General features: G+C 45.0%; 1 protein-coding gene across 1 annotated transcript in view; it reads right to left on the bottom strand.

Annotated features, from left to right (window-relative positions):
• The window catches only part of hhip (hedgehog interacting protein), a 31,430-nt gene extending 27,606 nt beyond the window's left edge, over positions 1 to 3,824 (bottom strand). Inside the window, exon 1 of the mRNA XM_062387536.1 lies at positions 2,994 to 3,824. Coding sequence (XP_062243520.1) covers positions 2,994 to 3,281 — 288 coding nt within the window. The 5' untranslated portion in view covers positions 3,282 to 3,824. The remainder of the gene's footprint in view (positions 1 to 2,993) is intronic.
• Positions 3,825 to 26,927: the final 23,103 nt, after the last annotated feature.

Here is a 26,927-nt window from a genome sequence, read left to right as displayed (position 1 = left end):
TTTTACTATGAGATTCTAACAACATAATATCAGACCTGCAACATCCACTGCTATATCATCTGATATCAATTTGTAAACACTGAGGTTGGAACACCCTGTGTGTTTGGAGAAACAGACGGGGAAATCGCACTCGCTCGTTTAGCTGCCTACTCACCAAAGTTCACAAACAGTAAAAGTCAAATTGTCGACTCCCATGTCTGACAGATCTCAGGGCATGAAATGAATGAAGGCAAATAAGAGCCTCAAAGGCTGAGTTGGGGTCATTACGCAAAGGTACACAAAGAGTTAATCCAAAAGAAATTAGCAGAATTATTTACATAACAAATTAGCTGTAATATAACACAATGTAATCTGTTTTAGGTCAAGAGGCGTGCTGCTTGGGCAGTCAGGCAGGGAGGCAGGCAGGCAGGCAGGCAGGCAGGCAGGCTGGTAGTGCTTTGGCTCTGTGTGAGGTCCATGTGTAAACACCAATTTAGAGATAGACAGACACATCATTCCCACTCTGGTATCAACAAATTAGCAGTCTGTCGAAGTCAATTACACCAGCGGACCCAAGGCCAACATATGGACGCCTTACACTTCACTCTGATTGCAGAACAAACTGCAACTGGGGAAAGAGTTTCTGGTTAAGTTGCACAGAGCTGTGTTTACCCAACAGGTGGCAGAAACCTCTGGCTAAAAACCCTGAGGGTCAACCTGAAAATATCCTGACATGCCAGTGTATCCCTTGCCTTTAGTGACAATCCCTTGTCACTAAAGGCAGAGTAGAGAACCAACTGAAGAGAGACAAAGAAGTGTATCATAGTTTCCAAAATAATCTCCAAATTGAATCATATTATTGCTCTACATTTCATCAATCTGTTGACAAAAAAGGGGAGCTCCCAGCTCTGGCGTTGACCCTGTGTGTGTGTATTGTGTTTCTCAGTCTCCCTGCCCTCGACACTCATGCCATGTAGTGTTGTGGGCATGCCTGCCCTCCTGCTCTAAATTGCCCATTGATTCCGTGTGCCATGGGCTGGCACAAGGTCTGCGGAGAGTAGCATTTGTGTTCTCTCAGCCATGCCCTGTGTCCATATGTTGCTGGGACGGGCTCCAATGTTGCCATCATCCAAACCAGGAACAAGTAGACCTTTGTTTGTTGTCTTTTGCTGAATCTCGGCGAGTGTGTTCCTCAAAAGCAGGGAGGAAAATGGCAATGAGGCTCAGCTGTCGCAATTTTGCTGAGGACACGCTAAAGCGCATCAAGAACGGAGACGTGGAGCCTAAATGGCGTAAGATACATTTAAATGTCAGCACCTTACATTTCGTTAAAGTTGTCTTAAAGCTAAGCAGCAATGGCTTCATATGGAAGAATGCAGGGATTGTGTTTTTTTCTTAGATAAGCATCTGCATAATGGATTTTGCCAAATTGCCGGAACAAACATATTAATAGAGAATGCCACACTTGGTAAAAATCACAAGTCTTTGATTTGCGAGAAATCTGTGATGCTCTGCAGGCCTCATATGGTCAGAGAGACTTGGGGAAAGAGAGAGAGAGAGGGGGGGGGGGGATAGAGAGGGAGAGAGGGGGGAGACACTAAGCTTCAACAAAGCACTCCTCCTCAGGGGAATAGGTGTAAGTTAGTTGGCAGGAGGATATAGTGAGGCACACACACACACACACCCTCTCAAAGGCATTAACACTTGGACAGGGCCGATGACTGGGGGGGAGAGTGATGTTCTCCAGCTTCTCCCATTAGCGAAACCAACTAACACAATGGTGTTGTTGTTATTCTTTTGCCATAATCAGAAAGGGCTCCGTGTGTGGGCAGTGTAGTGGGGAGGAGGAGAAGTCGAGTTCGTCCTATTCACTCCTCTTTCTCCCTCCCTCCCTCCCCTCCGGTTTTTTTATTTGCATGACTTGAGCAAATTAAATGATGCAATATGGCTTTTTGTCGCGAACACAAAGTGAGATACCACCCAGCCACTGAATGATTCGAGGGGCTGGTTTACATGAGAATGGCCCCGGTGAGGATCCAACGGAATCCGCGACAAAAGTTGGCGACTGCAGCTTTTTTCCTCCCACGGAAACCAAAGAGGTTGTTTTTTTTAAAACACGACATTTGTAACACACTTGTGCACCCCCCCCCCCCCGGTGAAGAGGGTCAGGTGAATAATAAAAGAAACACAGACGCGAGGCTAGCTAAAGAGCCGCTAGCTAACGTTTGGTCAAGCTTTTTTTTTTCACGCTTTAACGCGACAAACAAAACAAAACTTAATCTGCACCGTGAACCACCGACAAAACCACCGACAACGTGGACGCTGTCAGCTCCCGGCTCCGGAGCAACAGACGGAGAGGGAGGGAGGGTTGGGGGTGGTAAAAACAAGAAGCACAGACGGGGATTCCTACCTTTGAAACGGGCCAACGCTTTAGCTAGCGGCCGTTTCTCCTGTCAGTCGTAGCGTAGTGGAGCTACGTGAATCGGTGAGTGATTACCATGGTAACGCCGTAGCGCATTGGACACGCTGGATTAGAGTTGCACCAAGATGTGTTTAAAGACACCGAAAAAAACTGAATATACATATATATAAATATAAATAATGATATTTAAATATTTTAAAGCGGATTAGCAAATCAAAAAAATAAGTTTCAACCTCTATAGATAAAATCCACTGGGGAAAATGTATGACACTAGAAACATCAGCGTGTATGTCACAGGCAACCCATTTATCCCAGATGTGTGATGGCCCTTTAAGTCCTCGTGGAAACTTTAAAAAGAGACTTTTCACCGGGACAATCAAAAGGCAACACGGCCCAGGGCGATCCCCCCACCCCACAACCCCACACCCCACATGACCATCCCCGTATTCAGCTTCACCAAGAGGCAGCGTGACAATACACGAGGGGCTGTAAACGCACCACATGAGGCGTTTGGGGGGCAGTAAAAGTAAAAAGCCCCCCCAGCCAGCTTCCACTCTGGAGGAATAATCCACCGCGGCGGACGTGGACCTACCCGGGCATCCCTGCGGTGCAGGATCTGGTACGCGGCTCTCCTGGTGGGACAGCAGGACACTCGTGGGTACAACCTGTGGCAGACTTCTCCGCTGCCGCCGCCGCCGCCGCTGCCGCTACCGTCGAGCAACACCTTCCTCTCCCTCTTCTTCAGCCGCTTGGGCGAGCTCCCGTCGTAGCAGCGTCTCCTCCTCGGGCTGATCTCTCCCCGCTCGCCGAATTTGGCGTCCCCACATTCCCACACGTTGACCGCGATGGCCAGGACGAGCACGAATTGCAAATGCTTCATAGTTTTTTTTATATAAAAGGAGATATCATATAATCAAGCCCAAAAAAATGTTTACAAAAAATACACTCCTCTCTCCAAAAGAGTGAGCTTAACCTGCAATGTAATGTATATATATTTATATATTTATATATAGTTTAAATCTGGGTTCTAGTTCTGCGAGCTGCACGAGCCAATGTCTAAGGAAATAACAAAATGAGCAGGTGTCCGAATTTGGATTCACTGCGGTGGACAAATCATCAGGAAAAAAATAAGTGTTGCTTCTGCTTCTGAAGCACAACTCGAGCAATTAAAAGCACAAAATAAAAGCAAAACAATGACACAATTTATCCTGATGGACGCAGAAAAAAAAGAAGAAGAAGAAGAAGTCAAACCCCCCCCAAGAAAAACAGCGTGTTCTGCAAAGAGAAGCCGTGTGGTTCCTGTCAGATGTAATTCCTCAAGAGCGCAGCGCGGCGGTTTGGTGCAAAACGAAAAAAAAACACACGCACGTAAGAAAAATAAAAGTTGTGTGTCACTAAAGTCCTCGGAGCGCTCACATGTTTCCCCGTGCTCGTGCCTCCTTCTTTTTAACCAGCGCGCGAGAAGAGGAGCGAGCGCAGTGACGTAGGGCCCCGCGGGTGCGCGCATGCGGCGGTCGCGGCCCCGCGTCCACGCCGAGGTGAAGCGGTTACCTGGCAGAGCGAAGGAGAGAGAGAGAGAGAGAGAGAGAGAGAGAGAGAGAGAGAGAGAGAGAGAAAGAAAGAAAGAAAGAGAGAATTAGATTCAAAATAAATGATCTTCCGTTATTTATTCATAAGATTATATAATGCAAATATAATGACTCATTTTAATTAGCAAATGATATCACCAGCCCTGAAAGTAACGGTTGCCTTGAGAACATTTATTATCTGATGATGCTTTTGTTCTGTTTTTAGAATATGTGTTAGGTGAATAAGGCTATAATGAGGCTATTATAAGCAATAACTATAAATATAAAATGCTTTTTCATAAATACTTTAATCACTGACACACTTCTCCATTAGGTTACAAACTGCTTCTTCTTCTTCGCAATGTTGTAAATACTGTTATTTTTATTGATGCCTTCAGTTACACAAAGCATCACTTGCACTCCTGTCCATCCTAGGAGAGGGATCCTCACATGTGTCTCTCTCCGGGGTTTCTACGTTTGTCACCCCTGTTAAAAGGGTTTTGTTTTTGTTTTGTTTTTGTTTATCTCGTTCAGTGTAAAGAACAGACGGGTTGACACCTTCACAAGCCCTACATGACAAGTTATGATTTGTGAATATGGGCTATACAAATAAAATGTATGCCACCGCCAACAGTCCCCACTTAGATTCAAGTTGCACCAAATTTCCCACACTGATAGGTATCATTCCCCTAAATATGCCTGATTTATTTCATGGGAAAATCTGTGAAAATGTCAAAAGTAGTTTTTGCATAATTTAGCTTACAAACAAAATAACGGACAGGGGTGAAAACATAACTTCCTTGGCGGAAAAAAATGATCCATGCATTTGTCTCTGTTATGTCATATTGGAAGAAGCAATGGATATGTAACACCATGGGGGATGTTGTGTTATAACTGTACCCTGGGTAACGCTGTCCTAAAATGTAAACTCTGGTATGTCTGCAGAGAACGATGAGTTATGTTAAAGTGGAAACCACAAGAACTGATGCCCATTCATTTGTTGCCCCACAGCTGTACGACACTGTAAGGCATCCTGATTTGACTAAACCAAACATGGGACGGATGATCTGTCATTCCTCTCTTCGGAAAAGTCACATGATAACGATCCAAAAGGGAATGTCCGAGCATGGCAATTACTGTTAGAAACAACAGCCCCCCCCCCCCCCCCCCTTCTCTTCTTTTTGGAGAATCTAAAATCGGTTACATTAGCGGCACCTGTTCTTACTTGGGGGTCTCCAGCGCTCCCGCCGAGCCCCCAGCTCAGCTTATCTACAGGAATCTGGAGCGGGTGGAATCCAGGAGGGGTTGGTTTGATTGTGGGCAATTATGGAAATGACTGTGTGTGTGCTATGAAGCCATGGCAGACACCCCCCCCCCCCCCCCCCTGCATTCTTTACGTTACCCAACTGGAGACATTTCAGGACCAAGTATAGCCAAAGTCCTTCTGCTGTATTCACGACATAACTGAAGGGAAGGAGCAGGACCATGTGCAGCAGCAGTAATCTGCCACCACCACCACCACCACTACCACCACCACCACCGCTACCGGCACCAACATGCGCTCCGAGCGGAGAGAAAGACTATGAACTGCGAACACCGTGAAAACATGTGGGATGCAGCTGTGGAGTGGAGGGGAGTACATCTGCGGGGAGAGATAGACCATTAGAGGGAATCACAGTTCGACAGACCTAAGCTGACATAGTCCTGTTGAGGCTCCGAGCACACACACACACACACACAAACACACACACACACACATACACACACACACACACACACACACACACACACACACACACACACACACACACACATAAATAAATAAGTACACATCCATATAAAAAGGCTTCTCTTGCAATACTCTTCACATTAGTGCTTTGTATTTACGGTTTTATTTTGCCTTTCAGGTGTGACGGGTGAATTCTGAAGATTTCATTGTTCTCCTTTACGACCATGCCCGCAACTCCATATTGATCTAAACAAGAGATTAGCGTCGTGATTCCCAGAAAAGAAACCATCTGCTCTGCCCTCTTCCTTTCTGCAGGGTCAGTGGGGGAATTTCTCTGCGTTCAGCCTCTGACCCTCGGAGAGGATATCCCAGAGGATGATGGTTAAGTTTTTGTGCGACCACATAAGGATCAACAACATGAGTCTGGAGGTCTGCGGGCCCTCATTGCCGCCTCCTCTGTTTCCCACTTGGAGGAAGAAGTTTACTCTGTGCTCTCCAACCATCCTGTTTCTGCATTGTTTGCTCCGTAACTCGGCATCGTAATCACGAGCATACACAGCGAGAGCGATGACAGAACCCCGTTTGTGCTTTTTCAATTTTTCCATTACAGGCAGGCAAAACCACGACCTCACACCTCAGAGCTGATGGTGTAGCTGGAGCCGGAATAATCTGTGTAGCTGCAAAAAAATATTTTGAATTATTGTTTGTAATGATCCATAAACAGTGTAGCCATCAACGCAGAATAGTATAAGCCTCATGACTTTAGTGTAGCGCCACCATGAGGTTCACAGTTGTAGCTTTTGACTGATATACCTCAATAACTAACTGCATTGACATTTGCACCTACAGGTCCTCTCAGGTTGTGTTGTAACACAAGGCTTCTCTGAAACCATCAGGACAGAATCTAACTGGTTTACGACTAAATACCTGCAAACCCAATGCAGCTGGATTTAAACATGATACAAGGGGGTGACTGATGTGTTTTTGATTAATTATTGAGCGTCTGATATCACCATGATATCACCCCCCCCCCCCCCCCCCAACACCAGACGCATGTGTCATCAGGCCTTTTAGTGCTTTACTATTCCCACAACACCCATGTTCACATTCTTTTATAACCTACACCAGGGAGCTTATTTTTTTCATTCTGTTCATATGTCTGTCTGAAAGCAGGAATACTCAAAAACTGCAGAGCCCTTTTCCGATTTAGCACATTTCCAAAAAGCTGTTGAACAATGAAGACAAAAAACACAAGAAAAATAAATATCAAAAATAAATCAATTATAAATTTTACGATTCAAAATCTAAAATGGAAGGGATCAGTTTACTTGTGATACAGATCGATGGTGATCTACACAGATTTATCGAAGTGTACCGCTGTCGTGTACAACATAGTCCGAGCAAAGAGGGGCCTAAAGTTATAATTAGGGGTTTAAAATCAAAAACTTTTGACAAACTGGGATAGAAAAGGCTTATCTAAAAATACAACTGTTGTGAATTACACAGAGTTGGAGGCATACTTCAGTGAATGATTATCGGGCTAAAGCCTCCAAAGTCATCCAACACTTTAGCTCTCCGGTGCTGAAATCACATACATTACACCATTCCTCTCGAATCCATCGCTAACATGAAATCATTACCGTCAGCTCTCTGCTAACAGCCGCTCAACCATGTGTGTACTTTTCTTTCATGGCATCCATCCCTCACCTTGCAGCACACAGCAGCATTGTGTTGCTCTCACACCTTCTTTAATGGCCTAGCTTTGGCAATTGCGCGCCCAAAGGCATAGAGGGCTCGGAAAGTGTTCACAATGTCATTAATAGTCCTGACAACAGCTTAATGAGCCTCTGCCATCTGTTTATGAAAGCTTCGGGGAAAAGCCGAAGAGAAACCAGCAAATCAGATCCAGTAGCGATTTCCAGCTGTACGAGTGCGCCTGATTTCCACTTGAGGAGATATAAACACATGAGGACATTTTAAGTGTAGTGACTTATGCAGCGTCATCTACAGTGAGTCAGTGACTGAGCCTGGGCTGTCTGCCCGGTATCAACAGCCTTTAAATCACTGGCTTCAACCATGGGACCACACTACCTCGCCTTTCGCTTCCTCGCCCCTCCCTCCCCCTGTACCACCCCGGAGTGTCCTTAGGCCTTGTTTGGCTAAAGTATACACATGGCATGAGTAACTGAAGCCACCCAGGGCTCCCTGGCGTAGTGGCACGAGACATGTACCGGGTTGCACAAGTCGAGAAGACAAAGTGTCCCGTAACTGTTTACGCCATACTCAATGCCTGATGCATACAAATACACACAATACAATGACACAGCTCCGGGGAGATAAATAGAGCAACGCTGGCTCGTACCGCTCCCGACTGGAGAGGCATGAACGTGATCGCTTGCTCTCTCTGGACCGAGATGCCCTTCCAGATGTTTTTCGGCGCAGCAACTCTTTAAAGCCCGACTTAGAAGTGGTTGTTGCGTCTCTCAAGGGTCTCAAATCTCTCACTTCACTTTGATCAAGTCTGTTTCTGCTCTCAAAGCAGCAAGTAGACGAGGTTTGAAGTGACCATAGCTCTGTCCTCTTAGTACTTGGCTAATTGCCTCGGCAGACGGCTTTGAAAAGGGCCTATTTCCACTTCCTCCCCGCTGCAGTTTCTTTGGTCCTTTCTGAACCCTCTAATAGAGAATAGCATAATCCCCTAAGGGCATATGAGAGGTTAATGGGCAGATTGATGACTCTTTGTGGTCACTTGTTTGTAAATGTTTCCATCAGGGTTAAACAGATCCAAGTGCCCATGTTAGGCACCATACATATGTGTGCAAATTGCAGATTCATTACACTGTGCTGCAAATGAATTTGGTGGGATGGGGTTGAGGGCGCGAGGGCGGCGGTGAGTGAAGTCTGGTGTGGGCAGCAATGATGGTGGTCCCTGACTGTCGATGCTCGCCCTCCCTTCATCCCCTCCCTTTACTCCCTCACTCCCAGCATCCCGCCATCCTCAGCCCATCTGTTCCTGCCCGGCCTCTCGGGCTCTCCATCATTTACCATCAGGTAGGCCTGAGCTGCTGAGCGCTCCTCTCATCTCGTGGCATCGGAACAGGCCAGGCAGCGGAGTGTGTGAGTGTGTGTGTGTGTTTGTGTGTGTGTGTTTGAGAGCGTGCACCTGCAAGACAGCTTTTTAAAATGTACTGTCTAAAACGTTTGATAAATGAGGGCCCTCTTGATGTCATTAGCTGGCTATCAACGTGCCTCTGAGCAGCTTGACTGTAGTGAAAATATTTTGCGTAAAGAAATACCACAAGTGCATGTTGTACTCGTATGATTCTTTCAAATACAGACCTCTTAATAGAACAGGTGGTATCAAATTGCACAGAATTTGTTTGTCAATAGATTATTTTGACACTGTTTCTAATCTAAGCAGTAGCACTATGCCTCCTGCCCTTTTTTAAGAACCATGCCTGTAAGTTTAATCTCTTGCTTATTCTATAAGGATATGGAAAGCTTCAAGTCTCTCTCTAAACGTTCACATTTCATTTAAAGAAGCTTGCCTCTGGTGTAGCTTTACCACCACACACTGTATATTGAACTTTTATCATTAAAACAATAGAGGGTGCAGACAGAGTGGCCTGATTAATCAATCCCACCCTTATTTAGAAGAAGCAAATGGAAAGTATTTTTACTTCCAATATTTGGAAAAGTAGCGCTCAAGGTGGTCCTCAGAGTGCGTTTGGAGGGATGGTTGGTTTCATAAAGCAGCTCTATGCAACTCTATAATGTCCTCTCAAAAGTGGACACTGTGGTTTGCTTCAGGGCTTGTGGTCACTTGGGAAATCCCAGCCCCACTCTTTGCAATGGAATCGTTTTACAACAGAAAAGGAACGAGACCAGTGGAACAGACGCTCCATGAGGCAATAAGGTGTGGAATCAGTTTGAGCTTTTTCCCCCCCTTTCATGTCCCTTTCAAAGGTAACTGTTAGGGAGCCCACTGTGTTTTATTGTCCCGGGGAATTGTTCTGAGGTTTCATTTGAGAGTAATATTTCCTCGTCTGGCCGTTATTCTTCTATATCAAAAAGCCGAAGTAAAAACGTCCCCTTTGTCTGGGATCTGATTACCAAGCATGAGTCATTTTTATAATATGCCAGCCTCTCCTGTCAGGATGTTTTTGTTCTAATCCCTTTCAGTTATTCCAAGCTAGAAAACACTGCCCAGTTATTACAGTATACATTTTCATATTGCCTCCCTGAATGTCATTTCAAACTGTGGTCTCTTTTGTGTTCTGGGTTCATACTAGCCACGGAAGGTATTCGGTGTTAGACTTTGATGCACCAGCTTGAAAACGGCAGCGTGCCAGATTTGCTACCGCTTTTGTTCGACCCCCTCTCACTTTAAACCCAGTGTGACATCAAAATGTTTCATTATTTGTGTCCAGCTGCATTTCCAGCTCGCCGCTTCTTTTATTCTTTGTGTATCACCTAACATATAAATAGCTACAAAGTGTCTGAGTCGGCGAACTGCATGTTTATCAGATGTGTTTCGCCTCCTCGTGGCCTTAAGGTTTTCATTAGCAGCGGAGTGAGTGTTATTGTGTCAGATGGTGGTCTTGTGTTGGCCCCGGTGACGGCAGGTTTGAGTCAGCCATGACATTTTCATACAGACAACAAAACAGGCTGGTGAGAATAATCTGGGTCGACTGGGAAAGTATCAGAATGGTTTAATAACCTGTTTCATGTCAATCTGTATATGTCACATGCATGTTCATCAATTAGGATTTATTGTTTGATTTTGTTGTCATTGTACAAATGTAATTTGTATTTATAATATTGTAGAAAAACAGGTTCTGAAGTGAAAAGCAGAACATTTTTACATGGTATGTGACTGTGTATCCGTTTTTAGGCCATGGTCTGAATCAAGGTTAAGTCGTCTTTTTATTGTTTACATTTGATCGGTTTGTGTTGGTTTCACATTATAATTCTGTGCACAGAAGAAAAGCTTTTTTATGATATACAGTACGTGCATCCTATCATCAACCTATGTCTACCTATCGTGACATTGATTGGTTTGCAGACAGGCCTGATTCTGACGTCAATTCATTTGTTTAATTCACTAACATTTTGGGATAAAATGCATTTACAAAAAATGTCTTTTAATTTCCGAGAAAATTAATGAACTGGCTCACTTCCTAAATCTGTTGCCACTGTTATATGCTTGTCATTCAAGCATATCATCAGAGGTGAAGACTGAAAGACTCCTGTGAGCTGCTTGAAATCTGAATTCTCCTCGGGATTGATAAAGTATCCATCTATCTATCTATCTTGTGCTTCTGTTTCTATCCACAGAAGTGTTTTCACACTTCAAACTAACCAAAACCAAGGTTCAGTTTGAGGGAGAAGATTCTAACGCATGACTAACCTTTAATTGAAATAACCGATGTAAACACACTGACTGACTGTGTATTGATCAATAGATCAATCTGTGCTGCCTTTCCTGCATTTGTAAGATGTGTCACTGTCACAATGTTGGTTGATAATGTTTGTTAGTTGATATTGTTTTGTCGCTGTAATAATGTTGGTTGGCTGGAGAGGAATTGGGACAAGGCCTTAGACTCAAAAGATCTTCTCTTTGGACCTGAAGAATTCCCATTTAAATCGTTTATATTTTAGCAGGAGTTTAGCTTTGTTATGATTTTAAACACTCTGCCAGGGAAACCAGAAATCCCTCAAAAAAAATCTATTGATCAACAGAGTGAGCAGTTGCTTCCCAGGCCTCAGGCTTCTCTCAGCAGGGTTCATCGTGGACGAATGGGGTCACTGCCCTGTCTGCCACTGTTTGTCCTGTCCCCCCTTCCTGTTCCTCAAGCTCTCCGTCACATTGATACACTCTCATCCGGTCTGAAACCCGCACATATGCTGCGACCGCTCTGTACAACGACATAAGACACGCAAACAGACATAGGCCTATTACCACTGAGCACCCGAAAACATAAACACGAGCTCATTAACTTCATCCTCCCCTCACAGCCAAAGCAGACAACAAATTAACAAAAGTCAGTGACCATAAACACAGGCTGCATGTTTGTACTTTCTTGTGGGAAAGATCATTTTGTAAATAATTGAAGAAACAAAGAATAAATCAGGACAGTGTAAAGCCTCAAGTTTATCTTCCACTAATTGCAAAGATACATAGCAGAACTTTTCTCTGGGTTCAGTCCCCACTACATTCCAGATGCTGATAGCAGCGTTGGACCACCAAGGGTTTTAAGTATACTTATATGACCTGAGATGCACAAAGACTCTGATAAAAATGTTTCCCTCTGCTGCTTATCCATCCTCTCCTTGTCAGAGAGATGCGAGGCAGCGTCTTTTATCCAACAAGTCTATAAGCAAAGACACTTATCGAATTTTGAAAATAAAAGTTACGGTATCAGCTCTCTATTTGACAGAACACACTGTCAACAGTTTTCAGAGGCACTGGGACTCCACTTCGTCCCAATGATGAATTACTTTATTTATTAATGCCAGTAACAGCTCCAGGGAGAGCGATGTTGGTCTGGTGAGGTAAGGGAGACCATAACCTTGTTTTAGAGAGCAAATATTTCTGCCCAAAAGTCCCATTGAATTCAATCAAGCTGCACCAAATTCCATACACTCATAGATATCAGTGATTATTTCAATCAAGATCCATCAATTATTCCCTGTGAAAATTGTCAAAGAACAAATGTTACAGAAGGGGATGAAAACAAATATCGTGGATCTGCCCCTTTGTACAGATTTGTGCCAAAATTTGATGGGTTCTCTCTTGGTCAGATTCTCATCCTTCCACTAAGTTTCGCAAAATCTCGTTCAGTAGTTTTTGCATAATTCTGCTACAAACAAAGCAACACAACTAACAAACAAACCGGATTAGCAGTCAGCAGAGCAGGGGTGAAAATAAAACCTGCCTAGCCAAGGTAAATATCTCAAATACTTCAGGATGAGATATGCATGGTCCCCAGAGGATAAACTGCAGTTTTTTTTTGTGATTCCACGATATTTCTTTTAATGCCATGACGTTAAACATTTATTTAACTCCGCTCTGCAGCAATTGAATGGATTGTTTGGTACACATAATAATGTATGAAATGTAATAACTTTGGTGATTCCCTGTCCATTATTACAATTTTTTATTTGTCCAAGTTCAAATAACCACATACCTAAAAATAAATGACATTCCCATCTGCCTCACTTGAAAATGTTCACATGTTAATATGCTAAACTCTGCCTCACTGAGCAGCTACAGCAGGACTGTAACCTCGTAATCTAGAACTCTCTGCATGGATACAGCAGGGGTAAGAAAATGTGTTTTTTGTTTGTTTAGTCATTTTCAAGAAATAGGCTTTAGTTTAGGGACCTGCTGCTTTGAACAAGCCCATACATGCTATACCTCATAATTGTGAACAGCAGGATCGTGAGATGAATGGTGGCCTGTGTGAGCAGGTGTTTGCCGTCGACACTCGCGGACACACAGCTTGAGGTTGTAAGCTGTAAAATGTAGAATGTTTTATTCAGCCTTTGCCAGAGGGATATAAAGACCAGGCCACAGCTCGAGTCAGTGTTCCTCAGACACAATGTCTTTGATTACTAACGTTGTTATGATTTTACAGGCCAAGACATAGAAGCCATATGGCATGTTTTTTATTAAGATTCTCAATGAACTGAGCCTTTATGTCTTTGCGGTGCGCTCGGCCCACCAAAAGCGCTCTGTGAATTCTAATATTCTAGAGAGAGTTGACTGAACTCGACAACGCTGGTGAGATAAACCAGCGAGAAAATTGGAGGATAGATCGTCCATAAATCATTTGCGCACCACAGTACAACATTCTGATGCATTTCAACACTTGTCTTTCCTTGGGAAAGTGAATTTTTCTCCTCCCCGACCAGTCTTTCACAACATGTGGCTTGCATGCTGTTTCAAGGGGAAGAAGACTGCCAAGTATCACTGCGTACTCCAAATATTTGTGTGGTCAACTGGTCAGTGCAGTTGCGGTCGGATCCCATCAGTAACGTTCAAACACACCATTTCATGTTTTACACTGTGCTGTTTGAGTGTCGTGCATTTATTTTGATGTTCGGTGAATAGAATGTGGCAGCTCTTCAGATGAGGCTGTCTTTCTGTCCTCTTCTGAAATATGAACATTTGGTTCAAATTTGAGTTTTATTACATCATCTAGACGATAACTCTGAATATCCAGAGCTGTTTTTCAGACATGAACTAGAGAAAATGTCTGGGAAAATTGGGCTTGGATTTTTTCGGAACTTTGCCCTTTAACAAATGAAGCAGGAGATTTTCCGGGTCAGAGACGTTCAATACATTAGGAAAACGTCCAGAAATTTCAGGTGACGGGGGGAGCTTGGGTAGAGCCTCCAGGAAGCAGGAAATGACGTATAAATTCCTCTGCATGGCCTGTTTATGGCCTTGTCTTAAGACCAAAGCTCTTGAATCTCATTGTCTTTCCAAGTTGCCAACTTCATTGGCGTCTTCTATGTGTATTGCAGCTCTTTTTCCGTCCTGATTTATTTTTACTCATCCAGGTTCACATCCATTACGTTTTCAAATGTTAACAACACGCCCGCTCCATTTGGGGCTGGCGGCGAAAGTTACGTAAAATGTCCAAAAATGCTCCAGAAGATTTTAGGAATATATCCGGACTTCATTGTAAGTCTGAAAGCAGCCTATGGAAGTTGTGTTGAGTTTCTAGATCAATACCAGTGACTCAGTGGTTACATTGGAAGGTGTTGGAAGATGTTCAACTACAGTTCCCCCCCCCCCCCCTTTATTGCACTTCAGACCTTGTTCTTACAAAGTTTTGTGTTGAGGTTTTGTTTGGATTACTACAACAAACAGTGCAGCAGTATCAGCTGACTAAAATACTATTTTGCAGCACTATAGTTATCCACAGTCACAGCATACTGTGTTGATTCATCTCTGCTGTAGAGCTCCTGCTGCAGACGGAAAATTGAGAGTGTAACACAAACTTGAATGCATAAAAAAACAGAGAAACAGAGAAAAATCATTTCATTTATTGGAAACCACGTGGTCTCCAAGATCAACTCCAACATTCTGGACGATCCTAAATCACGGCGGCTGCAGCCTCATTAGCGAGCAGCGGAGGAGAGGAAGCTGTATTTTAGCAAATGTTTGCATGGCCAAGTGTGACAACTTCTCCAGTGGCCAAACACAGAGGTGTCATGTGTTTGCAACCTTCCTTGTTGAATGCTTGGTAACCAGCGGTGTGGTCATTTATGACTCTTCACACGACTTCGTTATTTGCCTTCTAAAACTCCCGAAAGAATCTGCTGCAAACTTTGAACTGCTGAAGGACTCAAAACTTTACTTTTGTGAAAAATCCTTCATGAACCAGCCTTTGTCATATTTTGCAGTACAATATTGGTTAAATGTGCTTTAAATCATATATTTTACTAATGCTGTTATGCCGCAGCTGCATCAAGTTATTTCTAAAAGTATTCAAAACATTATAATGGTTGTGATGCTACTCCGCTATTTTGCCCAGTGGTCTTAAAAATCGATCAACTTCTCTGACAGTTTATGACTCTGCCAAGGAGGTTATGTCTTCATCGGTATTTGTTTGTTTGTCTGTTAACCTGCAGGATTGCGCCAAAACTTTGGTCAGCGCCCACGATTTTTTTTCTCCACTTTCTCTCAACATTTTCGTTTATTTATCAGAGCATATTTCAAGGATGTTGATGACTGTGTGCAATTTGGAGCAGCTCCAAATAAAAACCCAGATTTGGTTGATTTAAATGCGGTTTCATCAGGGGACTGTTGGTCCTTGGCAGAGGTGTGCGCTCTCTGTCTGCGGTCATCTTATCCGTATTTCTGGCCGGGTCATCGATTTTTGATACTGCCCATGTAAATAATTGCAGAATATTTGTGTCGGTGGCACTGAGCGTACAGTGAGAGCAAAACCAGATTGCCCCAGCCCCTGGACATTATTCATTCAGTGGACTTTACACCCTGAAATGTATATGTCCTGTTCTGTGGTGTCAGAGTGAGAGTCGGTGCGCAGGCAGTGCACATCAACATTTCAAAATACCACACGTACTGTACATAAAGGAGGCAGAGCAGTATACAGATTATGCCAATGATAATTGTTTAGCAGGTTGTTTGGACTTGCTGTGTATCACAGTGTGGAGTCCTGGCTAAATATTTACTGCTGTTTAGTGGGGGGGGCATACTTGGCCGAGCTTGTGTCTCTGGTTCAGGAGCAAAGAGACGGTGTAGGGGTGGGGTTGGGGGGGTGCTTTCAAGATGGTGAAGTCATGGCCACCGAACGATGTTGTTAGCGAGACCAGTGACGCTCGCTCCTGACCCTTTTACCATTTAGGGGGCCATGGACTGATATGAGTGTTATTGACCCAGAGGCCATTCGTGGCATGTTTGGGGTCTGCGGAATATATCCCAAGCTTTAACCTATACAACGGAGCCAATTATAGCCGCGAAAGGCCAAACAATACAATCCATCAGTCAGGTTCCTCGGGTAAACAGGAATGGGCGGCCCATGTCGGGGTGTAAACTCCAAATCCCAGAAGAAGCTAAGGGTCAGTGGTTTGATTGTCTAATTGGGGGTTGGACCCTGCATGAGTGTGTGTGCGTGTGTGTGTGTCTGAGAAAAAGAGGGAACGAGAGATAAAAAAGAGAGAGTAAGGGAAACCGTGTGTGTTTGTGTGTCTGTGTGTGTGTGTGCATCATTGCTTAAACACGACGGGTCTGCAGGCACCGAGACACCTAATGAATGTGTGTTTGTTCTTCAGACCCCACACACCTCTGTTTATTTGAACATGGGATAGTGTTCCTGAGCTGTTTTATCCTCCTTGTGTTTGCCACTTAACACGTGCACCGCAGCGTTGGCCTGGGCTTCGCGTTGCACCACTCTTTCTTTTTTTAAAAGAGCAGAGGAAAATATTAGTCAGCCCGATAATAATGTTACACAAATAAACTTTATCTTGTAGCTTGTGGATACAGTGTTCCTCTTCATTATTGTTCGGTCTTCATTACGGCGCAGGGTGATAATCCAAACAGCTCCACGGCAGACGGTGCCAAAGGCAACGGGCCAGCGGAAGATTGGCGGTCGGTTTAGTGTCAATGATGTGGTGATGTGGGTCAGGGATAGCAGCAGCAGCGGTCATTGCACAGTGGCTAAGAGCCCAGCCAGACCACCGGGGAGGAGGCCTTCACTTCTCTTCCTCAGGCATCAATCACTCACGTACACATAAGCAAAGATATATACAAGCAAACACCCCCAGACGCTCATCTTTGCACCTCGCCCCTTATGTATCGTTTACATCTACTCTCAAACAGAATGACCTCCACGGAAAAAAGATGGAGTCTACACCATGCTGTATGTTATTAATGCCAGATCTGTAGTTTCAGAGCACTGATTGACATGTTATTCTAAAATGACCCTTTGTAATTTCTCTAAAATGTTTTGTTAAAGAGTGGTTCAAGTTGAAAAAATTAAGCACATTTTGACAAGGTTTTCTTTAAGGCATTCGTAGCCTTGCACTCTTTTATTCACACAAGATTTACATAAAGACACGTCTCCCCTTACTCCCACCATCCGAAATATCCCGGATATGAATGCTGCCATTTTGCCAATGTGGACTCTGAGTACTTTTACTTTTTAGGTCAGTCCCTCTCCCATCCACTAACATGGAGGATTCAGGGTTTATAGCCAGCACTGCCGTCAACCACTGTGCTACTGACGTCTTTGAGCCCCACGGTCAAACCGGGCCTTAATAACGACTGACCTCCAGCTTTATGTTTGCAGATAAGGGAGATAATGTCCCTCATATCAGGTCACTCCCTTCACGTTGGGAGGCTCATTTGGGCTGCTTAGAAAAGTGAGAAATCTAAAGGAAGCTTGATGAACATGATTTTTTTTCTCAATGTAAAATGCATTTTTTCCTGCGACCTTGAAGAGTGTCTTTATCATAACAACACACGTGTAAATGATACAAAGTTTGACTGTTGTTATAATATACAACATTTCAGACTCCAGGGATAAAATGCTAACAATCTGGGCTTATTTGCATCTCCGTCCCTGGGGGGGGTTTTGTTTTCCCCCTTTGCACCAAACCTGCTCAGCATTACATATGTCAGCAGTGGTGAAGTGTGTCTTTGACCTCCGAGACCTCGCCGTGTCTTCTGCGGAGGCCTGCTACTCATCTGGTGTTCGCTGTTTCATGCTGGTATCGCAACTGACAGTTATTAATGTTTATGGTTATCTGCATGAAATCAGCACTGACGGCGGTGGTGAGAGGCATGAGATGAGTGTTGGGGGGGGGAGTTGAAGGATTTCGTGAAAGTTTGCTATTCGTGGTATTGTGTGTCACGGTGAAATACACATAAGCTTTTAATTCATTACAGGAGAGCTGCGACCACTGACTTGTTCTTGATTTAAAGAAACGAATATATATATATATATATATATATGCATTTACATTTTCTACTACGTCCTCCCTACACACACACACACACACACACACACACACACACACACACACACACACAGGCTGCCCTGATGTAGCACCTCTTTAATTCACACCAGCACTTGCTATTCTTCGCTGGTGGTGTGATAGTATTCGCCGAGAGTCGTTCCTCCTGAGTCTTTCAGTTGTCTGAAACACTCTACTTCAGCGCAGGGCCTTATTGCCCACCCAAAGAGGTTATAGGGATTCTCGACTGCCCTCTCTCTCCCTAAGTGGGTGGTCCTCTGGGGTATGGCTGAGGCACAGGTGGAGCATTGTAGGGGTGCTCACAAAAATAACCCCCCCTCTCCTCCTCACCATCAACCCCTCTCCCCCATCCGTTTCTCTTCTTTTTCTTTTTTTTTTTTTGGTTGCCACGCCTGCTCTGAAGAAAGGTAGACTACATTTCTGCAGAACCCTCCCTTAGACCGTTGAGGCACTAAACACCGGAGATGAAATGTTGACTTACACAAACCTGTGTGGGACAAGCTGAGCAAATTTAACACATGTACCGTACAATACCGCTTTCTCCGCCATTCCAGCCAATCGGAGCGGCTCTGATTTGTTTTCCCTATTCGATTGCTTTGAAAGCGCCGTGATAACAAGGCGCTCATAAAAAATAATCCCTAATAAAGTTTTTAACACAAATTCTGTGGGCAACAGAGTCAGAAAAAAGGAAAGAAATCTCCGACCCGACCCTCCCCTACAAAAAATATTCCCATGCTCTGGTTTTGTAAATAATTATAGTTCTGCTGAATGTGTTTTATAAAGTTTACATGGTAGGTTCAGTGCACCCTATCTGTTATTTGGAACCCAGCAAACCACCAGCAAGATGTTGATATATGGCGGCTCTGGTGTAGTGCACAAGGCATGGATTACTTGGGACCATAATAAACAGGAGCATAAAGAGGGATCTGTGCAGAGGGGGTGCCCTGCAAGGGGTGACTCTCCTCAGACCTCCTTGTCTTAATATCAGCAGGTCTGTCTCCAGCTCTCTGACAACCCTCGGGAAGGTATGGATGCAGGATGTAATCACACACACACACACACACACACACACACACACACATACTCTTGTCCTTTACAATTGGACTGTGTGACTCGGGTGGTAAGAAGCTGCCAGCCACCTGCTCATATGTGTTAACAGAATGATTTATTGTTAATGGTCGGGCCCTCGGTCATGACGGCAGACAAAGAACACGTGTCTTGATAACCTCACAAGCCCTGAAATGACAGGATATCAGCGATATAAAGGGGGAATATTGAAAAAAAACAGATTCTCATCATGTCATGCGGTTGACACAAGAACTCCTAATAGAGACATATTTGTGCAGGAAGACAGCAGGTGCTCCCATAGTGAAACTGAAATGCTGGCGTGCACAAAGACTCGGCTGTGCACTCCATCCACCTGCACTTTGGTAGAGACGCCAGAACTTCTGATTCAATGAACCATTTATAAAAGGTCGAGTAACATGGTGTCTTCGTGCTTTCCACCTGCACAGCACTGCAGAGAGCATTGCACCCAGAAAACCTTTTGTTGAGCGTCAGCGTCGAGATTGACGACCGTGGCGAGGTGGCTAAACACGCAGTGACAGGTACTGCAGACAATGGCGGGAATGTCGACGAGTCAGCCAACTTTATGTGAGGCTAAATATCCGTTATCAGAGTTCCTGTCCTCTGACGTCCCACATAACTTCCTGCTCAGATCTTTGCGAGGGCCAGATGGTTACATTGGCCACTGGGGGACTGCAAGAAGCCCAGAGAGACAGTTTTACAATGTGCAATTATGGGACAGATAAACTAAACGCTCAACAAAGCAAGGCATTTCCAGATCCCCGGCTTCTAGACTTTGATAAGGCGCGGGCTGCATTCCTTGGTCAATTTACTGTCTTCAAGATTGAAGTACCAATACTGATGAAGACTGCGGCTTGAATGGGAGATTTTTGTCTCGGTTTAATGAGGGCAGAGCGCAGCAGATATACTGTAAAGCATGCTCCACTGATCCAACTGTGGAGCCATTGTGCGCTTAAAACGCTTTGCAAAGCACTCAAAGCTGTTTGATTTGTTTTTCGGGCCTGGTCACATGCCAGTTGATGCTAAAGGGGATAGAGTTTCTTACCCAATGAGCAGGGCTCCGCATATTGCTACACTCAGAGTTCAGCCTGTTTTGTTCCACATTAACATTTCACAGAGAGATCAGGCGCCTGCCCTCTGTGCGTTTACCCCAGGGAGCAAGAATCCCCCACAAACTGACACTGATACAATCTCCAGGTAATGGCTGCCTGCCCAAGCCAGAGGGTGTCTGAGGATATACTGTGTGTGCATGCCTGTGTGTGTGTGCGTGTGACCGCACCACTGGTGTGGTCACAGGGCCAAAGTTCACCCAGAAATGTGTGGCCTGGGGTCGAGAGGTGCTATGGCCTCCGTTAACGGTGAGGGTAGAGTTTCAACCTCCACCCTTACCCTCTCCTCTTTCTCCAGGCTGCTGTGCCACTAACATTTCTCACCGTGACACGTGTGACGACCCCCACCTTTAAGTCAGGTGACAGCGGCTTGATGGAGGTGAAGAAAGAGCAGACAACAGCGCGGGGCAGCGGGGTGTCAAAAAACACAGTGGAGCGCAGCGGTTTGGAGGTTAAGATGAAAGAAGTCAGTATCGATTAGAGAGGTGGTAGAGTTTCATTGCAATCACTCATATATTGTTCTCAGTTTAAAGTGGAGCAACATAACACTATTTCATAGGAATTAATACTCTGTAGCTATAACTGAAATCTATAGCTGCCTGTTACTTTGAAAATTAAGAAAACATACACAGTATATAAATATAGGGTATAATTGCTATAGATGTATTTTGCTGCTTAATGGGTACTCTATCGCTTGAGATCTAAGTATGTTCCTTTATGCTTATGCACTTAAGTTGATTCTAAATTGTAATGAAGTTCAACTGAACTTCATCTTTTCGTGTTCATGCGTTATACTTAAACCTGCAACATATGATTTTGGCCACTCGGAGGCAGCAATAAAAGCGGTTTTCAGGTATAATGCACATCAGTGGCGAACACCTCTTTACGAAGTTGTTCACGTGAGATGTTGACGAACCCAGCAGACACAGAGCAGAAGTATCGTTCATGTGTGGCCATGTTTTTGACCTCCTGCGTCATAAGTCCTTTCAGCTTTGTTTTGGTCTCCACCGACTATTTTGATGATAAATACTCCGCTATTTTAATGAGCAAGCTGGTAACTGGGGTTTGCCTTTAATTTGGTGCTGTGCAGATACACTACAGTGGGTTTGTCAGAGGGGTTTTATGGGTGAAAACAGCCACCTGCCTCTGCCGCAAAGCTACAAGCGATGAGAGCGAACAGTCAAACGTGCGGTCCAACAAACTAAAGGAAACTAAAAAAAGGTCCAATTAAGCTGAGGGAAACTGTAGGCTTACATGGTAACTACCTTTGGCTCACTACACTTCAGCTTTGTTAAAATGTTAAATATGAAAAACATATAGAGCAGCTTTGAGTGAAAAACTTCCCACAACACGCAGCGACTTTGCACTGCAGTATAAATGATCATGAAAACATGGAGAGTGTGAAGTGTGAAGAGTGTGAAGTGTCCACAAACAGAAGCGCTTCCCTCTCTGAAATCACACAGGCACTTTAAGTAGCGATCTGTTGCAGTAATTTATGGTATCAATTGGTGCAACCCGCAAAATATGGACACAGACACAAACTCACACACTCACACACACAGACACAAACACAAACATGCACATTCTCAGCCGGCTGTGTTTAAGTGTTCCCCAGACAGTATGTGATCCTCAGACAGGACAGTGCTTCCTCCTCCAGTCGTCAGGTCTTGTTTGAAGGATCAGTCTGGCGAGGTCATCCAGACGGAGAGGGAGAGAGGATCTCTCTCCTTTATGATGCTCCTGAGAATGCTCTGAAAAAATGTAGTGTTTTTTTCCCCCCAGCTCTGTCTGGTCTGATGTTACCAGCAGCGAATGTTGTTGACATCTTTTTCAGATTCCGTCCTGTGTGTTTTTTCTATTTACACCTTGCTGTCGCTGCACACATTTACTTTCTGCCTGAGAACAAGAGAATTCCACGTTTGTTTTCTACACTTTACAATTGCGTTAACGTTTTTGTCCATTGCACTGTTCCTTCTATTGTATCTTTGTGCCTTTGCAGCTTTGCCTCCTCGCTTCTCTGGGTCTCACTCCCTCTGTCTCTGTCTCCCTTCTGGTGTTTTTCTGAAAAATAACAAGGTCTGGGGCTTGTGCGTGTGCATGTGTTTTTGCGCTGGCTGCATAGGCTGGATGGGCTGGCTGCACTGGGCTGGTCTTCTTGTGTGGTCCCCCGGCAAACTTTATGATTTATTCAGCTAAAGGCAGAGGAGCACGACCCCCAGTGACCACAGAGAGAGAGCTGCACGTGGGTTTAATGATTTCACCGCAAAAATGTCTGCTATGGCTGGGCCCGCGCGGAGCTCCGAGCCCCCCCACTGGCCGAACGGTGGGGAGGCAGGGGTTGAAAAGACAGCCCGGCTGACCGGCCCCTGAGTCAATTCAGACACCTACCACTGCACATCTACTGGGAGGGATTACGAAGGGAGGGAGAAGACAGACAGTTAAAGCTACATCCGATTGGCATGTTCCAAATGTTTTAAGCTCACGTCTGTCAGCGAACGCTCAGCCATTGCTGTACGCCTGCTATTATTCTTTAACACACATTCTGGCTGTTTTTCTTTCTCCAGCCCCCTCTGAGTCTCACAGCCAGTGGGAGATTTCAGAGGCATTATTGAAATGTAGACACTGAGGATGATGTAACCGAGCTCTCAAGAACAGGCAGAGGGGGCAGAAATAATAGGAGGGGTGGGTGGTGGTGGGGGGGCAATGTTGGGCAGGGGTGGCATTTTAGGGGGGGGAGGTATTTGGCATATTTTTCTCTGTCGGTGTCCAGGTCTGCTGGCTGAGGAGAGTGACTGCTGAGGGCTTGGATTTGGATGCTACGCTCGGTGTTGCCTCTCTCTCTCTCTGAGCGTGTGTGTGTTTGTGTGTGTGTGTGTGTGTGTGTGTGTGTTTGGCTGCAGTTCCACAGAACAAGATGATGTCATTCTCAGGGATTTGTGAACATTCTTGATAAAGAGACAAAATCACGGGGCCGAGCCCGATGAATGCTGCACGAGTGTGAACAGGTCGGGGATCTATACGGATCCGTGTTCTTCTCCAGGTCCATTTCGGTGTTTTAAAATAATGTTTTGTTGCATTCTTCAAAGATTACGCATGCATGAATGAGGATTATCTTTTTCACATCTTACAGTAAACAGAGTAAATGTGTAAACAATATAATTAAACACATATATTAATGCACAATTCAATTTTACTTCTTCAGTTTACGCATCCATCCATCCCTTATCTTTACCTCTTGTCCTGTAACAGCCATCAGTTGACATTGGGCGAGAGGCGGGGTCAACCCTCTATTCAGGACGCCATCATGTCGCAGGGCCAAGGTACAGAGACAAGCAACCACTCGCTCCACACACCACTCGCTCCACACACCACTCGCTCCACACACAGCAACTGGAGATTGTCCGGATCAGATGCATTCACAACAGCAGCAAAATCTGGAACATTCAGTGGAGGAGTGGAAAGTTCTTGAATTGTGTTTTTCCAAGTTGACATCTTCATCTGCATCATGTGTGTACGGCTCCTCTTGTTCATCATGTTATATTTGTGTGTTCCCTTTTTTGCGTAAATTGCGTCATTTTTTAACATCTGTTTCTGTCTGCACATCCCCTGTCTGTGGAGCAGTGTATTACAACGTCACAAGGTTAAATACACTTTGATTTTAGAACACACAACCAGTAGGCTACAATACATAGCTTCCTCTATTTTGGACTCTCCGTCTCTTAAAGATTTGTATAGATAGAATCGTTTGGTCAAAGACAGTTGAAACTGCCATAAAAGATTCATACCGATTTAAAGAAAAACGAGAATTTTGCCAGAAACTGCCTTTGAGTTTTTAAAAACACTTTGAAGTGCTTCCTGTTCTGGACAGAAGCTCTGCGAGGATAGTGTTACTTGCAGCGCAGCGGGTTCCAGTCTCATTTTGCATGAACGCCTCCTGAGCAGCTCTGTATGTGTGTCAGAGGGTGAAGCCATATCAAACCAGTCATCATTACAAGCTCATTCCACAACCCCAGGAGGGATTACACAACGGTCAGCGCAGTAGAGTGGGTGTGACACAGGCTTCTCCGTCATCCCGAGGCTCAGAGCTCACACACTGAGTAATGAGTCCACCCAGCAGAACCGCAGCACACGCCCAGGGCCCGAGGAAATGTATGTGCTCACCGTGTCTGGTATGACAAGCCGCCCCCCCCACCCCCTCTTCGACTAGCCAGGAACAGAAAACTCATATCTGCTGCTCTGTCTCTGATCCCCAACAATCCCTCCCACAAAACATATTATGTGATTTTTACATGGTGAGCTATGTCAGGTTTAATGGCTTATTTCCAGTAGCATCTCAAAGGGTCTTCAGTAAACACACAGATGTACAGACAGACACACACACACACACACACACACACACACACACGTCTCTGTCTGCTTTCAGTATCTCTTTTTTTTCTTTCTTTCTCTTACACACACACTCATGCTTCCAGGTCCAGACATAAATCAATATGACTCAAAATGCAAAGAAAACATTGACCCAAAACATACAGAGAGGATGAAGGCATCTGTTTGCTCAGCGATGATATGTGAATGGACCATTTAGTTTGCACAGAAACTGGAGGTGAATTAATTGATGTGCAAGCAGCTGTAATTCAATGTCCAGGGGTCTGCTGAGTCCATTATAACCGACTGGGGATTTACTGGTGATGTAGGTTCCCTGGTTTAGCTCCTGAACGGACCTCCACTGCTGCGGTGCATGAGGAGAACATGTGGAAAAGGTCAAGAGAAAAAGAGGGAAATCCACCTTTCAACTCATTTCAGTGCAGTAGCCATTGTGAACAGGCCCGTTAGGAATGGGCTGTTTGCCTGGCCCTGCTGGTTGCGGCTTCTGTAAAATTTAAAAGTGACCTGCAGTAATCCAGCCACTGCAAGTAAAGACCTGCTGTGGGAGTCTGAAGCTGCTGAACCCCCTGCTGCTGCACAAAGAGCTGTTCACCTGTTTACTTCAGTGTACTGGGTAGGAGGGTGTGTGTGAGCGAAGGGATGAACTCTCGCTCTGTCGCACCTTGACGTTCTGGCTCCCTTCCTCCCGCCTACTCGCTTCCTCCTGCCCCTCGGAATAGTTTGGTAATGTCAATCAGTTCCAAGTTGTGACATATCCTCACGCTCCTGCTCACCTCCCCCACTCTGCCACCCTGTCCCTCTTAAAGGAGCGTTTGTTTTGGGCCTTGTCACCACCCATGCGCTGTGCGGTTCCAGCGACGATTACCGCACACCGGTGAGTCACAGGGGGAGAGAGTCACAGCTGGGAGGCCTTCACCGCTATTTTTGGCCCCTGACTTCGGCCCCGTAGGTGACTCCCCCCCCCCCGGCGCCTGCCCCTCGCGCTCCCTCAGATCTCTGGACCTCCTCAACAGATGAAACGAGCGCTCCGCGGAGGGCCTCAGTCTCCGGACCCGCCGCTCTGTTTGCCGACCTGGTGTGAACAGCGGCCTGTTTTGGTTTGCGTCAGACACACAAACATCTCATCCACACAGTGTGTTTGGGTTTGAAGGCCTCTCCCGGGCCGGTCCTCCGTGTCCTATGAGTTATGACAAACGTTATTATGCTCCCTTTCACATTATTTTAGCACATGCTGCCAGAGTGGATCGCAGTGTTTGCGTAGAGCGTGGGTCGTTTGGCCATCTAGTGTTTGAACAGCTGTAATGAGCACTCAACATTAATAACTTCACCATGGAGAGAGAGAGAGAGAGAGTTTGGCTATATGTGGAGTCTCCATTAATGGAAAAAGAATTGAGATGGTGATATTTGCTCTGACCCCGCGGAGGATGTTACCTTTACGGACGACCTACAGGCTCCCGGGCCGAATGTTGTTGTCGTGTCTATATCAAGCTATTGTTTCGCGCGTATGAAAAATATCCACCTCCATCAGGAGTCGACCGACTGGTGGGAGTTCTCCGCTTCCTCGTGTTTATTGGTTGGAGAATAAAAAAAACATCCTCAGGGAGCGAGTGCTTGCCATTACAAATTTCCATTTGTCACTAATGGAAACAAGCACATTTGTTTCATTTGCACAAAGACACATAGGGAGCAGCCGTAAAAACGACTCACACTGCTTTTAAGCCACCACAGCATGACCCAAATTAGACTTTATGTGCCACTTTGTAATGACTAGCTAGAGCCCCAATTTTACCCTTGAGAAGATTTAAATAAGGAGCCATTTGCTCTGGCATCGGTGGTGTAGGTAGCGGAGCAGCAGGGTTGGCTGGCTGGACTGGTGCTCTCCGCCAGAGCAATCTATCATTACCAGTGTAATAAGGGGCGCTGACTTTTTTTTCCCGTGTTGCAATTGAGAGCAAAATGAATGCTTCCACACAAAGTGATAATCATGACGCCTTGCCAAAAGAGATGCTGCCAGAAATCCACTAGTGCGCCATTTTGTTTTGTTTTTCCTCATCCCAGTGGATAAGAAGAGCTCATCCTCGGCAGATTGCTGACTAATTGAGCGATGACGTGAACCACTACAGAGTCGTCCAAGG

The sequence above is a fragment of the Platichthys flesus genome, chromosome 5 (genome assembly GCF_949316205.1).
Source record: "Platichthys flesus chromosome 5, fPlaFle2.1, whole genome shotgun sequence".
NCBI lineage: Eukaryota > Metazoa > Chordata > Actinopteri > Pleuronectiformes > Pleuronectidae > Platichthys > Platichthys flesus.
Note: the sequence above shows the minus strand (reverse complement) of the source record. Positions and strands in the feature narration are given on the sequence as shown.